At 39.2% G+C, this 14,761-nt stretch overlaps 2 protein-coding genes and 1 pseudogene across 4 annotated transcripts in view; 2 read left to right on the forward strand and 1 right to left on the reverse strand.

The window, feature by feature from the left end:
- Nucleotides 1-12,726, reverse strand: part of ZNF81 (zinc finger protein 81) — a 98,769-nt gene extending 86,043 nt beyond the window's left edge. The window contains exons 1-2 of one of the 3 annotated variants that reach the window (XM_023201979.1): nucleotides 12,641-12,726; nucleotides 3,275-3,491 (exon numbers count right to left, since the gene is read on the reverse strand). In XM_023201979.1, coding sequence (XP_023057747.1) covers nucleotides 3,275-3,328 — 54 coding nt within the window. In that variant the 5' untranslated portion in view covers nucleotides 3,329-3,491; nucleotides 12,641-12,726. Of the gene's footprint in view, nucleotides 1-3,274; nucleotides 4,367-12,620 lie in introns of those variants that run through there. The other 2 variants (XM_023201981.1, XM_023201980.1) reach the window with 2 other exon arrangements.
- On the forward strand, nucleotides 7,935-8,672 carry LOC111535741 (annotated as a pseudogene).
- Nucleotides 12,727-12,847: 121 nt separating the features above from the next.
- On the forward strand, nucleotides 12,848-13,558 carry LOC111535748. The gene is given in 5 exon segments (XM_026451536.1): nucleotides 12,848-12,866; nucleotides 12,869-12,975; nucleotides 12,977-13,014; nucleotides 13,016-13,101; nucleotides 13,104-13,558. Coding segments are annotated over 5 exon segments (705 nt in total).
- Nucleotides 13,559-14,761: the final 1,203 nt, after the last annotated feature.

Here is a 14,761-nt window from a genome sequence, read left to right on the forward strand (position 1 = left end):
TCTCCTGCCTCAGCCTCCCAAGTATCTGAGATTACAGGCGCCTGCCACCATGCCCGGCTAATTTTTGTATTTTTAGTAGAGACAGGGTTTCACCATGTTGGACAGGCTGGTCTTGAACTCCTGACTGACCTCAGGTGATCCATCCACCTCAGCCTCCTGAAGTGCTGGGATTACAGGTGTGAGCCACCGCGCCCAGCTGTGATTTTCTTTGGGGAAGTGATTATCATAAAAGTCAGGGTAGTAGTTAGCTCTGGGAGTAGAGGGATTGTGGAATGCTAACTATGGACTCTTTCTAGGCCTATGGAAGGATAACTCACTTGGCCATACATGCCTGTTCTGTGTGTTTTTCTGTAGGTATGTAATATGTCACAATAAAGACGTTTTTAAGCATAACTATGACCCATTCACCCCCCTGTATATATTTAAGAGAGGGTGTACACATGTGCACGGAGACATGATGAAGAATGTTCCTAGCAGCATTGCTTATAATCCATATTATATTTCACTGAAATATTTTAAATTAACAAAAATTGATAAAAATTTATTTAATTGGCTACCTTCTGTGACATAAAAAGGAGAAAATAAGAACGTGTTCTCAGCTGCTGTTATTTGCATAAAGAAACCCTAATCATACAGAGAAAAACTAACTAACCTGGTTATATGTATTAGAGAGAGCTGAGCAGACAGGAGAAAGATGGATAAGAGAATTTAGACCATAGAGCTTGAGTAGCCCTTATCCAAAATGCTTGGGATTAGAAGTGTTTGGGATTTTGGATTTTTTTCAGATTTTAGAATATCTGCATTATACTTAGGTTGGGTATCCCTAATCTGAAAATCCAAAATCCAAATGGGCATTTCCTTTGAATGTCATGTCAGTGCTCAAAAAGTTTTGGATTTTGGAGCATTTTGGATTTTGTATTTTTGGATTAGGGATACTTAACCTGTATAGCTTTTTATATGTCTTTAATTTTTTGAGTCATTTTTCTATATTACTATTCAAAAAATTACGTTTTTTAAAAAACTACTACTACTATCTTTAGAATGATATGATGCTGCATCTATAAAACAAAAATAGCACGGGAATATTCTGAAGACAAAAAGAGCTACTTAAAAAATGTAACAGCATTAATAAGAGATAGAAAAGAAGGTTTGGAAGATAAAGTTTTTTTAAAAATACTACTAAAGGGAGAGCAAAAGAGATAGAAATGGATATCAGTAAAGCAAATAATTTTTACAAAGCAGCATCGAAAACCAAATAAAAAGAGTTTTAGAAAAGCAGAGAAAATGTACGTGTGAGTAGAAAAGGCCTAGGAAGACTTTGGACGGGCTTTCAAATAGGGCATAAAAATGATTTCTAGGCTGGGCACGGTGGCTCACTCCTATAATCCCAGCACTTTGGGAGGCTGAGACGGGCAGATCACAAGGTCAGGAGATCGAGACTATCCTGGCTAACACGATGAAATCCTGTCTCTACTAAAAATACAAAAAAATTAGCCAGGTGTGGTGGTGGGTGCCTGTAGTCCAGCTACTCGGGAGGCTGAGGCAGGATAATGGTGTGAACCCGGGAGGCGGAGGTTGCAGTGAGCCGAGATTACACCACTGCACTCCAGCCTGGGCGACAGGGTGAGACTCCATCTCAAAAAAAAAAAAAATTACTTCCAATCTAGAATTCTATTCTCAGCCAAAAAGACAAGTTTAGTGTCAGGATCAAATAGGTATATTTCCATGGCATTCATATTTATATTTCTACACATAAATTTATACAGTTATATGTATTCAGTAAATATATTTCTACATGACATTTTCAGACATGCAAAGTTTCATAAAATGTACCTGTCGGGCATCCATTTTCAAGGATATACTGGAGGATGTGCTCCCCACAAAATGAAGGGGCAAGCCAAGAAAGAGGAAGACACAAGCTCCAGGAAACAGATCTGACCCAAGAGAGAAATCAAGGGGATTTCCTGGGAGATAGTAAAAGGAAGACACCAAGGTAACAGCTCTGTATCAAACTGAGAAAGTCACCAGTCCAGACTTTAGCAAGTCAAGCTCCAGGAGAGATTGCTTCAAAGAGAAGACAAGGATGCCCAGAAGTGAGAGCAGCCCCACCTATTACTGGCTATTTACTGTGTAAACCTGGGCCAAACGGTTTTTCTCTGTGCCCCAGTTTTCTCCTATGCCCCAGTTTTCCGCTCTGTGACATGGGGATAATAATGGCACTTACTGGGCATGGTGGCTCGGACCTGTAGTCCCAGCTACTTGGGAGGCTGAGGTAGGAGGATCACTTGAGCTCAGGAGTTCGAGGTTGCAGTGAGCTATGACTGTGCCACTGCACTTCAGCCTGGGCAACAGAGTGAGACTCTGTCTCTAAAGATAATAATAACAATGGCACCTACTTCATGAGGTTGTTGTGAAGATGGGTGAACACACGTAGAGTATGTGTAACAGTGCTTGGCATGCAGTAAATGTTGTATGACTGCTTTTAATTATTATCACTGTGATTATCACCTAATGTGTTTGAATATATAGAAAGGAGATCTAAACACCAGGGAAGAATTTGGAGTTGAATGATTGATATGTATATAGTAACGCAAACAAATGACTGAGACAGAAAATTGTTAATTCCAAGGAAAAGAAAAAAGTTGTGTAGAAATAGTCATCACAGCATGGATACCATGGGATTCAATGATCAACACCGACCATGAATCTCACCAAAACAATGATATACCTATCTTAGGGAGGTGGGGTTAGGAAATGGGTACGTGAGTGGGGGAGTAAAGAAAAGCTCAATCTCTATCTTCCATAGTGGAAAGCCAATAGATAACACCCAAACATTCTTTAAAACTATTAAAAAGAGTAAGGGTGCTTGCTTCTGGGGAGCTGGAATCTGGCAGAAAACAAAGCATGGAAGAGGTTTTTTTTTTTTTTTTTTAAACAAGACTTAGAGAACTATTTGATTAAATGAAACTAAGAGCTAATTGCAAATTACGAAGTGGCAACAAATATTCATAAAAATATGCAAGAATGATAAAGGGCTATTAACCTGAGTATTTTCAAAAGCCTCTTTTAAAATCCATAAGCTAAGATAAATAAATCAGCAATGGACAGGAGAAGGAAATTCACAAAAGGGAAATAAATGACCAATACAAATGGGGGTGGAGGAAATTTCCCTGCCTGGTAAAAAAAGTACTAGAAATGAAAACTATGAGATAGTATCTTTCCTTCAGGGCTCTGGATGAATTCCAACCCCTGGGCACCTCTTCCTCCTCCTCACCTCACAGGCACTGCCATGTTCCCCTGGCTGGGGAGCGTCCTCATTAGCTGGCATGTTCCCGACGGACTTGGACGTCAGCCCTGGGGCTTTCTTGCTGATAACTCTATAATTCCAGTGGAATCAGTGGACTCAACGGGGACTGCTGGGGTCAGAAGGAAGATCCTGCAGCCTTCACTATGAGATCTGGCCCAGGGACTCTGCAGAGACTCCAAGAACCCTGGAAAGACAGTGTCCATATGATCAGAGGCAGATAGCACTCACTACACAGACATCTCCTGGGGGAACCAAAGTACAGTTCACTGCACTGGATACTGTGAGGTAGATAAAGTCCAAGAAACACATATTCTGCTTATCAATTAAAATAGAATATGAGCAAGAGCATGAGATTTGGACTAAAATTAATAAAGGTTTAAATTCTAGCTCTGCCAACTTTTAGCTATGAGAACATGAAAAAGCTTCTTCAGGTTTATTTTTGAAAATGAATTTGAAATATTTATATCTCAAGTGGCTATGAAAATTAGATGAGATTATGTTTCAATGGTACTTAGCACTGAACTGGCCCCAGGTAAACACTTAATACATGTTAGCAAGTATTGTTATAAGGAAACATGTAATGTGCAGAAGCAGGTAATTTGCACAACAAACCTTTCATCTATGTGTTGTTAAAATCATTATTATTTCACTTTATGCATACAGAATTAGAGGTTTAGTGGTGTTAAGTCAAACCCAGTCACCAGGCTCCAAAGTTCACGTTGTCAAAGTTATATCACATGATACCTTTTCCATGGTAGGTTCAAAATAAATGTGGTTCTGTTTAACAGATGGTGAAAATATGACCCTGAGTTCAGAATTAAAAAGTTAAGTAAAATTTCTTGAGACAGAAGAGACACGCTATAAGAAAAATATTAATAGCCTGGGACTAAAGTTTTTTAATTAACTCAAAAATATCCAGAGGTAAAACTGTTTCCTCATTGAGGGAACTAGTGTCTCTGTGTCCAAGTTGAGGTACAATTTTATTCTGATCAATTATTAGAGGCACTGTAGATTCAGTCATTCTTGTTAAGAAATGAAAAATATCTACTTAAAAAGAAGAGGAACTTAAGACAACAGAAGTAAGAATGGGATGAAGAGGAAAATTGAAAGTAAAATAAATAAGGAGTAAAATAAAATAAAAGGCATGAATAAGTTAAATTTTAAAAACATAAAAAGGATGTTATACCAAAACAAGAGGGAAAATATACTTTCTTCTCTTATAGTAATGGAACTTTTACAAAATTCCTTCAGATAACTTGGCCACCAAAAAATCTGATAAATGTTTTAATGTTGGGAATTGACAGGCTTACATTCTCTGATCGTAACATAAGATGTTCAACAACATCAGTCATTAGAAAAATGCAAATCAAAACCAAAATCTTTCATGTATTAGGAAACCATGTCACATCTACTAAAATGGCTAACATAAGAAAAGACAATAACAAGTATTGGTGAGCTGTGAATAAATTGGGGCTCTCATACATTGCTGGTTGGATTGTAAAATGGTACACTCATTCTGAAAAACAGTTTGGCAGTTTCTCAAAATATCAACCATAAAGTCACTATATAACCCAGAAATTCCACTCACAGGTATCTATGCAAGAGAAATTTTTAAAACCCATGTCCATTCCAAAACTTGTATACAAATATTCACAGCAGCATTATTCATAGCAGCCAAAAAGTAGAAACAATCCAGATGTTTGATGTCAATTGATGAATGGATAAACAAAATTTGGCATATATACACAATGGACTATTACAACATTTGGTAATACAAAAGAAGTACTAATACTACAACATGGATGAATCCTGAAAACTCTACCCTAAGTGAAAGAAGCCAATCACAAAAGACCACGTTTGTGATTCCATTCATGTGAAATATCCAGAATAGGCAAATCCACAGAGACAGAAATAGAATAGTGGTTACCTAGGGCTGGGAGTATGAGGTGGCTGGCATGAATGGTAAATGTCTACTAATGAGGACAGGATTTCTTTTGGGGGTGTTGAAAAGGTCCTAAAATTAGATTGTGGTGATGGCTGCACAACTCTGTTAATATACTAAAAACCACTGAGCTGCATACTTTAAGTGGGTGAATTTTATGGTATTGGAATATACCTAAATAAATCTTATTTTTTAAAAGGGGGAGAAAAGAAACTTTTTCCTAAATAACCCAGGATCAAAGTGGGAAATCAATACAGAAGCTATACAAATTTTACCAGAAGTTACGGAATACAGCATTGTATTTGGAGTGAAATTTACTGCTTTAAATAGCTTTGTTTTTAATTAAAAATAAATACAACCCCAAAATGAGCTATATATTCAACCTAAAACATTAGAATTAGAAAAAACAAAATTAAGCAAAACAAAAATCAAAACCAGGAAGTAATCAATAAAAATAAAACCTTAACTAAATCAAATAAATATAGAAGGCTTAAAGAAAAAAAAGAAATGAAATGACCAATGTAGCCGGGCACAGTGGCTCATGCCTATAATCTCAGCACTTTGGGAGGCCAAGGTGGGAGGATCACTTGAGCCCAGGAGTTTGAGCCCAACCTGGGCAACATGGTGAAACCTCATCTCTACAAAAAAAATAGAAAAATTAGCCAGGCATGGTTGTGTGCACCTGGAGTTCCAGCTATTCAGGAAGACTGAGGTGGGAGGATTGCTTGAGCCTGGGAAGTTGAGGCTGCAATGAGCCCCAATTGCACCACTGCACTCCAGCCTGGATGACAGAGTGAGACCCTGTCTCAAAAAAAAAATAAACAAATGGAAATGACCAATGTCATTTAAAAAACTCTCTAGCAAATCAGATAAAGGAGTCAAGAATGTGTGTGTGTGTGTGTGTGTGTAGATAGATATAGGAATAACATAAGATAATTGTCATCATCAGTCATTAGGAAAATATAAATCAAAACCCAAATCTTCCATTTGATTAGGAGACCATGTCTGTGCAAGATAAATGAAAACATATGTCCATTCCAAAACTTATACACAAATAGTCACAGCAGCATTACTCATAATAGCCAAAAAGCGGAAATAATCTAAATGTCCATCAACTGAGGAATGGATAAACAAAATTTGCCATATATATACAATAGAATATTATTATTTGGTAATAATGAAGTATGGATACCTACTACAACATGGAAGAGCCTTGAAACCATAGAAATCACACACACACATATGCATATACATGTATTTGAAATGAGAGGAAAATCTTTCCCAGATAGGAAGGTGTTTAAAGCAGTTATTGCAGAACATTATGCAAACTGTATAGCAATGCATTTTAATACTGCCATAAAACAAGTACTTCCCTAGTAAAATGCAAATTAATAAAGTTAATATAAGAAAAGAAAAGAGACCAGGTGCGGTGGCTCACACCTGTAATCCCAGAACTCTGGGAAGCCAAGGCTGGCTGATATCATTTGAGGCCAGGAGTTCAAGACCAGCTTGGCCAACATGGTGAAACCCCATCTCTACTAAAAGTACAAAAATTAGCCGGGCATGGTGGCACGCACCTGTAATTCCAGCTACTTGGGAGGTTGAGGCAGGAGAATCGCTTGAACCCAGGAGGCAGAGGTTGCAGTGAGTTGAGATCGTACAAACTGCACTCCAGCCTGGGTGACAGAGTGAGACTCTATTAAAAAACAAAACAAAGCAAAAAAAACAGAAAAGAAGGAAGAGACTAGTACATGTAGAAGAGACCAGAAAAAAAATTAAGTGAAACAACAAACACAAATCGGAAGACTCTGAAAGGTAGAAAGGTAAGGAGGACAGCTTACAGACCTCAGGACTTGAACAGCACAGTGGTTGAGTTCCCTGGGTTTTCCTTTATCCTCCCATACATCATCAAAAGGTACTGGAGAAACTTACAACTCAGAACTATCAACAGGAACAGCCTCCCCCCGCCAAAAATATATATATATATATATATATATATATATATATATGGCTCCAAGAAAAGCCATTCCTGTTAAAGGACCAGGAAAAAGGTGACTTCACTGAACAGAAAACCTCTTTGAAGATACCCAGCCTTCCCCAGCCAAACACTAATGGAATGAACATTCCTTTCAATCACCTGTTGAACATTCTGCAAATAGACCATACCGGGGGTCATAAAACACCTCCACAAATTGAAGTCGTACAGAGTATGTTCTCTGATTATAACAGCATAGAACTATCAATCAATAACAGAAAGATAACAGGAAAATCTCCAGATACTTTAAAATTAAATAATATATTTCTATATATTTCTATATATCTTCATCAAAGATGAAGTCCCAAGGGAAATTAAAACATGATGAATGAAAATGAAAAATGTAACATATCAAAATTTGTGGGGTACAGATAAAGCACTGTTGAGAGGGAACATTATAGCACTAAATGTTTCTATGAGAAAAGAGGAAAGGTCTTAAATCAATAATCTAAGCTCCCACCTCAAGAAACTAGAAAAAGAAAACTCAAACTAAGCAGAAGGAAGTAATAAATACAAGAGCAGAAATCAACGAAATTTAAAACAGAAAAACAATAGAAAAAAATAAATCCAACAGCTGGTCTCTTGAAAAGAACAATAAAACTTGTAATCCTCCAGCAAGACTGACAAAGATAAAAAAGAGAAGACACGACTAGAAAGATGGCAGAGCAAGAGCAAAGAAAAATCCCTTTGGTTCCAGAAAATCTCCTGAAAAAGAGGAAGGCTTATCAAGCCCTCAAAGCCACCCAGGCAAAGCAGGCACTTTTGGCAAAGAAGGAGCAGAGAAAAGGAAAAGGGCTCAGGTTTAAGTGACTGGAATCATTCCTACATGATTCCTGGCGGCAGAAAGGTGACAAGGTGTGTGACTAGAAGTGAAACCTCATGCCTTAGAATTGCCAGATAAACATTCCTTGGCCTTTGCTGTACGCATCAAAAGGATTGATGGCATGAATTTACTGGTGCAGAGAACCATTGCAAGACTTCGCCTAAAGAAAATTTTTAGTGGTGTCTTTGTAAAAGTTACCTCCCAGAACCTAAAAATGTTGCATATAGTGGAAACTTACATGACCTGGGCATTTCCAAATCTGAAGTCTGTTCGGGAACTCATTTTTAAACGTGGACAAGCCAAGGTCAAGAATAAGATCATCCCTCTGACAGACAACACAGTGATTGAGGAGCACCTGGGGCAGTTTGGTGTTATTTGCTTGGAAGACCTCATTTATGAAATTGCCTTCCCAGGGAAGCATTTCCAGATCTCATGGTTCTTAAGCCCTTTCCACCTCTCAGTGGCCCATCATGCTACCAAAAACAGAGTGGGCTTCCTCAAGGAGATGGGCACACCTGGCTATCTGGGTGAACACATCAATCAGCTCAGCCGCCAGCTGAACTAGATCCAGGTGCCAAACTGCAGTAAATTTATATCAATGAAGTTGAAGCATGTGTTTTTATTTTGGGGGGGAATTTTTATCAAGTATCTTCAGAGAAGTTTCTTTCCTGCTTTATCTTCAAAAACTGGAAAGGAAGGGTCAAAGAAAAGACAGTAGTTCATGCCTGTAATTCCAGCACTTTGGGAGGCCAAGGTGGGCGGATCACCTGAGGTCGGGAGTTCGAGACCAGCCTGATCAACATGGAGAAACCCTGTCTCTACTAAAAATACAAAAATTAGCCGGGCATGGTGGCGCATGCTTATAATCCCAGCTACTCGGGAGGCTGAGGCAGGAGAATTGCTTGAACCTGCCTGGGAGGCGGAGGTTGCGCTGAGCCAAGATTGCGCCATTACACTCCAGCCTGGGCAACAACAGCAAAACTCCGTCTCAAAAAAAAAAAAGAAAGAAAGAAAGAAAAGAAAAGACAGTAGCTTATGTTCATGGCAAGCACCTCTCATCACAGTCTAGTTCCAAGGAAAAATTCCAGTATTTTCTACATTGACTGCCGCCTCATCTGAAATCAGCACATTACACGGAGGGAGGAGTCCTGCTTTGCTGCATCTTCTATCCTAGGGTTTAATGTTGGTTAATGAATAACTCTAACATTTGTATAAGGCTTCCTAAGACTCCTGCAGCAGTCGACCAAGCCCAGGGACATGATTGAATCTGGAGATTTCTAAGGCCTTGTTTTGAAAAAGACGTGGAATACACATAGGAAGAAAGGCACAAAAATAAATGTTCACTTGTCTCTGTGGAAAAAAAAAAAAGAGAGAGAGAGAAGACACGAAGACACAAATTACCAATATTAGAAATGAAACACAGAGATGTAACTACAGATCCTACAGCCATTAAAACAGGGGTATCTAATCTTTTGGCTTCCCTGGGCCCACTGGAAGAAGAAGAATTGTCTTTCGCCACACATAATATACAGTAACACTAACGATAGCTGATGAGCTTAAAAAAAATTGCAAAAAAAAAAAACTCTCAATAATATTTTAAGAAAGTTTACAAATTTGTGTTGGGCTGCATTCCAAACTGCCCTGAGCCACATGTGGCCCACGGACCGCAGGCTGGACAAGCTTGCATTAAAAGGATAGTAAGGGAATATCACAACAATTTTGTGCACATAAATTCAACAATTTGGATCAAACAGTCCAATTCCTTGTAAAACTCAAAGTACCACAATTAACCCACTATTAAATGCAAGTTGAATGTCTCTTATCCAAAATGCTTGGGAACAGAAGTGTTTCAGATTTCAGATTTTTTTAAAATTTTGGAATATATGCATATACATAACGAAGTATCTTGCAGAATGTGACCCAAGTATACACACAGAATTCATTTATGTTTCATGTACACTATGTTACCTTATAACATAGCCTGAAGGTAATTTTATATAACATGTTTAATAATTTTGTGCATGAAACAAAGTTTTCACTGCATTTTGACTGTGACCTGTCACAAAATCAGGTGTGAAATTTTGCTTGCGGCATTATGTCGGCACTCAGAAAGTTTTGGATTTTGAAGCATTTTGAATTTCAGATTTTTGAATTAGGGATGCTTAACCTGTAGATAGTCTAAAATGATATTAAATAGATAATCTGAATCGTTACATAACTATTTCAGACATTGAAGCCATGATCAGAAAGCTTCCAAATGGAAGTTTCCAGGCCCAGATGGCTTCACCAGAGAAGTCCACCAAATATTTAAACATTTAAATAAAAATTAGTAGTTATTCTACACAATCTCTTCCAGAAAATAGAAGAGAAGAAAATAGTCCCCAACTCATTCAATGAGGCCAGTATTACCCTAATACTAAAACCAGACAAGGCCAAGAGCAGTGGCTAACACCTGTAATCCCAGCACTTTGGGAGGCTGAGGCAGAAGGACTGTTTGGGCCCAGAAGATTGAGACCAGCCTGGGCAACATAGTGAGACCCCATTTACAACAAATAATAAAATTAGCTGGGTGTGGTGGCATGTGCCTGCAGTCCCAGCTACTCAGGGGGCTGAGGCAGAAGGATCACTTGAGGCTGGGAAGTCAAGGTTGCAGTGAGCCATGATCACACCACTGCACTCCAGCCTGAGGAACAGAGTGAGAGCCTGTCTCAAAAATAAAAAATAAAACCAGATGAAGATAGTATAAAAAAGAAAACTATAGACAAATATTTCCCATGAACTTAGATGCAAAAATCCTCAGAAAAGCATTAGCTAATCAATTCCTTCAATATATCCAAAGAATTATACATCACAACCAAGTAGGATTTATTCCAGGAATGTAAGACTAGTTCAATATTCAAAACTAAATCAGCGTAACCCTCCATACTGACAAGCTAAAAAAGAAAAAAATCACAAGATCATAAAAATTCATACAAGTGTTGATGAAATTCAACACCCATTCATGATAAAAACTACTTTTGAAATTAAGAATAGAGGGGAACTTCCTCAGCTCAAAAAAGAGGGTCCAAAAAAAGAATGCCCTACAGCTAAAATCATACTTAGTGGTAAAAGGTTGAATATTTTCCCCCTAAGGCTGAAAACAAAGCAAAGATGTCCACTCTCACCACTCTTATTCAACATAGTACTGGAACTTCTTGCTAGTGTAATAAGGGAAGAAAAGCAGAGGTATAGAGATTGCAAAGAAAGACATAAAACTATCCCTGTTTGTATATGACATGATTGCTCATGCAGAAAACCCAAGGAATCTACCAAAAAGGGAGTAAAACCTAATAAGTGAGCTCAGCAAGATTGCAGGATACAAGACCAACAGACAAAACTCAATTGTATTCCTACATATAAGCAGCAATTTGAAAGATAACACCATTTACAACCACTGCAAAAAAAATTAAATACTTAGGTATAAATTTAATAAGATGTATAGAACTTGGGTGATGAGAATTATACACCATTTACAGAAATTTTAAAAGATCTAAATAAATAGAGAGACCTACTATGTACGTGGATTAGAACACTTGACACAGTTAAGACTTAACTTCTTCCTGAGTTGGTATACCGGTTTAATGTAATTCCTATCAAAATCCAAGCAAGATGCTTTGCAGATAGAGACAAGATTTTCTAAAATGCATATAGGAAAGGCAAGGGAACCACAGGCATTAAAACAATTTTGAAAAAGAATAAAGTGAGAGGAATCACTCTATCCAATTCAAGACAGCATGGTAGTACTGGCAGAGGGATAGACACATAGACAATGAACTGAACAGCAAACCCAGAAAGAGCCTACACACAAGTATGGCCAACTTATTTTTGACAATCGTGAAAGACAAGTCAATGGAGGCAAGATAGTCTTTTCAACATATGGTGCTTGAGTCTGGATATCCATAAGCAAATTAATGCACCTCGACCTAAGTCTCATACTTTATATAAAAGTAACTCACAGTGTATCACAGACAACAGTAAGGAGACATAGACAAATCACCATCACAGTGGAGAATTTCTCTCTCCTCAAAGTAATAGAAGCAGACAAAAAAGAATAGATTAGATTTTCTATGACACAACTGACGACTAAATAATTAAATATTATTTTCAAGTTATATACAGAACGTTTCTAAAAATTCACCACGACTAGGCCATAAGTCTCCTTATATTTCAAGGAATGAGCTTCACGTAGATATTTTTCTAACACAGAAAACTAAGGTTAGAAATCCATTACAACGATAAACTTTTGCACACTGAAACCCCACTTTTGAATAACTCCTGGGTAAAAGACAAATGAATACAAGTTAACACTCTTAAAAAACATAATGCTCCAAACCCAATGGGGCTTAGAATGAACTTTAAGACCTTAACGGTGATATTAGAAAAGAGAAAAGCCTGCAAAATGATGAGCGAATCATCTGACTCAAGCTAGATAAACGATTCCATCACTGACCACACAGAATCGCCCAGCACTCACCCTCCCCGGCCCCCCATCACCTCCACATCCCTGGGCACTGAACGTCGAATCCTCCTGACAACTATCAAACCCCGGCTGAGAACCGGCGAGAACCGCAGCCGCTTCCGGTCACTACCCCTAGCACCGCCCTTTTTCGGGGTTTGGGACTTCGCATGAGTGAGGGAAAGGGAGGGGGGTCCGCGCGTGCGCAAAACCACCTTTGAAGCTGCTGTTAGCCAGGAGTCAACATGGAGAAGTTACGGAAGTGGTGCTTTGGGACGTTGGGTGACCCTCGGCGGCGTGGTCAGGTGGGGAACATGGCCGCGCCCACGTCGCGCTTCCCCATGGGGTACACCATGTTGGAGGAGTGTCCATTCCGTATTGAGGATGAGGACACCTCTAAACTCACAGAGCAGGCTGTCTGCTCTAAACTCAGGTGGAGCTGTCCCGCTGGTGGCGGGGAGCAGGGGTGGGGACGTTTCTCTGGGCGGGCTAACTGGAGGAGGGGTCTTTGGATCTGTAGTCTACGGATCTGGGTGATACCGTTCCGAGACACTGAAGGGCCTCTTGGAAAGAATCAGGGGCGGCTGCGGCTATCTCCTGGCAGATACCACAGGATGAGAAGCGGGGAGATGTCAGGCTGGTTACAGGCTTTTCCTAGGACATACCACAAGGGAAGGAGGAGGAGAAATCAGGGCTGTGCAAGCCCTCCTAGGATATGCCATGAGGTGGGAAAAGGGGAGAACTCAGAGTGCTGGGCTCCCCTCCTGCTGTGCCTGTGGGGCTTGGATGCGGGGTTTGAATGCTCCAGCAATCTACCTTATCTCCCACTCCATCTACCCCAACTAAAAAGGGACTATGTAGCAATACTAATAATTTTTAATGTGTCCTTAGTCCAATGCAATATGTCAATAAAAATATTTAGGAAACTTTATTATTTTTATTTCCTCATGAAGTAAAATATATGCGGTCATGGTGCCCTTACTTTGGAAATGTAGCTTTAATACAAGGCTCTGCTTATACCCTTCAACCAGTTTGCTGCCCCATACCACCTCCAATGTGTAAATTCTGGAGATGCCCCTGCCCTCTGGGAGATGTCACTGGAGCAGAAGGGGAAGAAGTCGTGCAGCCCTTCACCTAAGAATGCCTATTCATCCTTCAAAACCAAGTTCAAATATCTCCTCCTCCAGAGAATCCTCCTGACAGCTAGAAGCCTGTATGCTCTCCTGAAAGCCTTTCTGAATCCTCAGATGAAAAAAATATTTTGAGAGGACCTGGTGTAGGCTGAAGTGTGGACTTGCTGGGGGCTCTCAATCCAGTCTTATCCCCTCTGGTCCTCGGTTTAACAATCTTGAAGGTCAGAGGTGTCCTAGTCCAGTTAGCCTCAAACTAATTTGTAGTCTGACAGATCCAGCAATCAGTAAGGGAGATTGCACACCAGGGGCACCATGGGCAGCTCAGTAAGCAAAGGAAAAGATAGATTTCTTATAGGATTTTGAGGAATAGTGGAGTTCAGATGGAATTTAAATGAAGCAGTGTTTTAGTGGGTTCAAAGCAAAGCAGGGCTGTATGTAAAGGGTCATTGATAGGTCTCAACTGTGAAGTGAACCCAGAGTGCTGTTTCCTTGGGAACAATTTAGATGTAGAATTTTGTGTCCCCAGATAACTCTTGCCTAAAGCTTTGCACCTGGGTTGAAAATTGAATCTTGCTTCTCTGTCTGGTAGTGACTTAGAATCTCCCATGAGTCAGATGTTTCACTCTTACTGATATCATTTCAAACAGCAGTTTCTGATAGTCTATGATTGTAGAGAACAAAGTTTCTCATTGACTAAGAGAGCAATAGGCACTTAAAGTAGGGGTTCTTTATGGCATTACAACTGCAGCATGTCCTTAGAAGAAATGTTTCCTGTGAATTTTGCATTTGGCTTTATATGTGTCTGTTTTCCATCCTGATGAATAGCAAGGCAGATTTTTATAGTCCGATTTCATTTTTATTTTCTTAGAGAGTTGGTATCTTTGTCCATTTTCTGCTACTATAACAGAATATCACAGATTGGGTAATTTATAAAGAAAAGAAACTTATTTGGCTCATAATTCTGGAGATTGGGAAGTCCAACGTCGTGCCAGCATCTGGTGAGGGCCTTATTGCTGCATTATTCCA

This window comes from Piliocolobus tephrosceles, chromosome 12, assembly GCF_002776525.5.
Source record: "Piliocolobus tephrosceles isolate RC106 chromosome 12, ASM277652v3, whole genome shotgun sequence".
Taxonomy (NCBI): Eukaryota; Metazoa; Chordata; class Mammalia; order Primates; family Cercopithecidae; genus Piliocolobus; species Piliocolobus tephrosceles.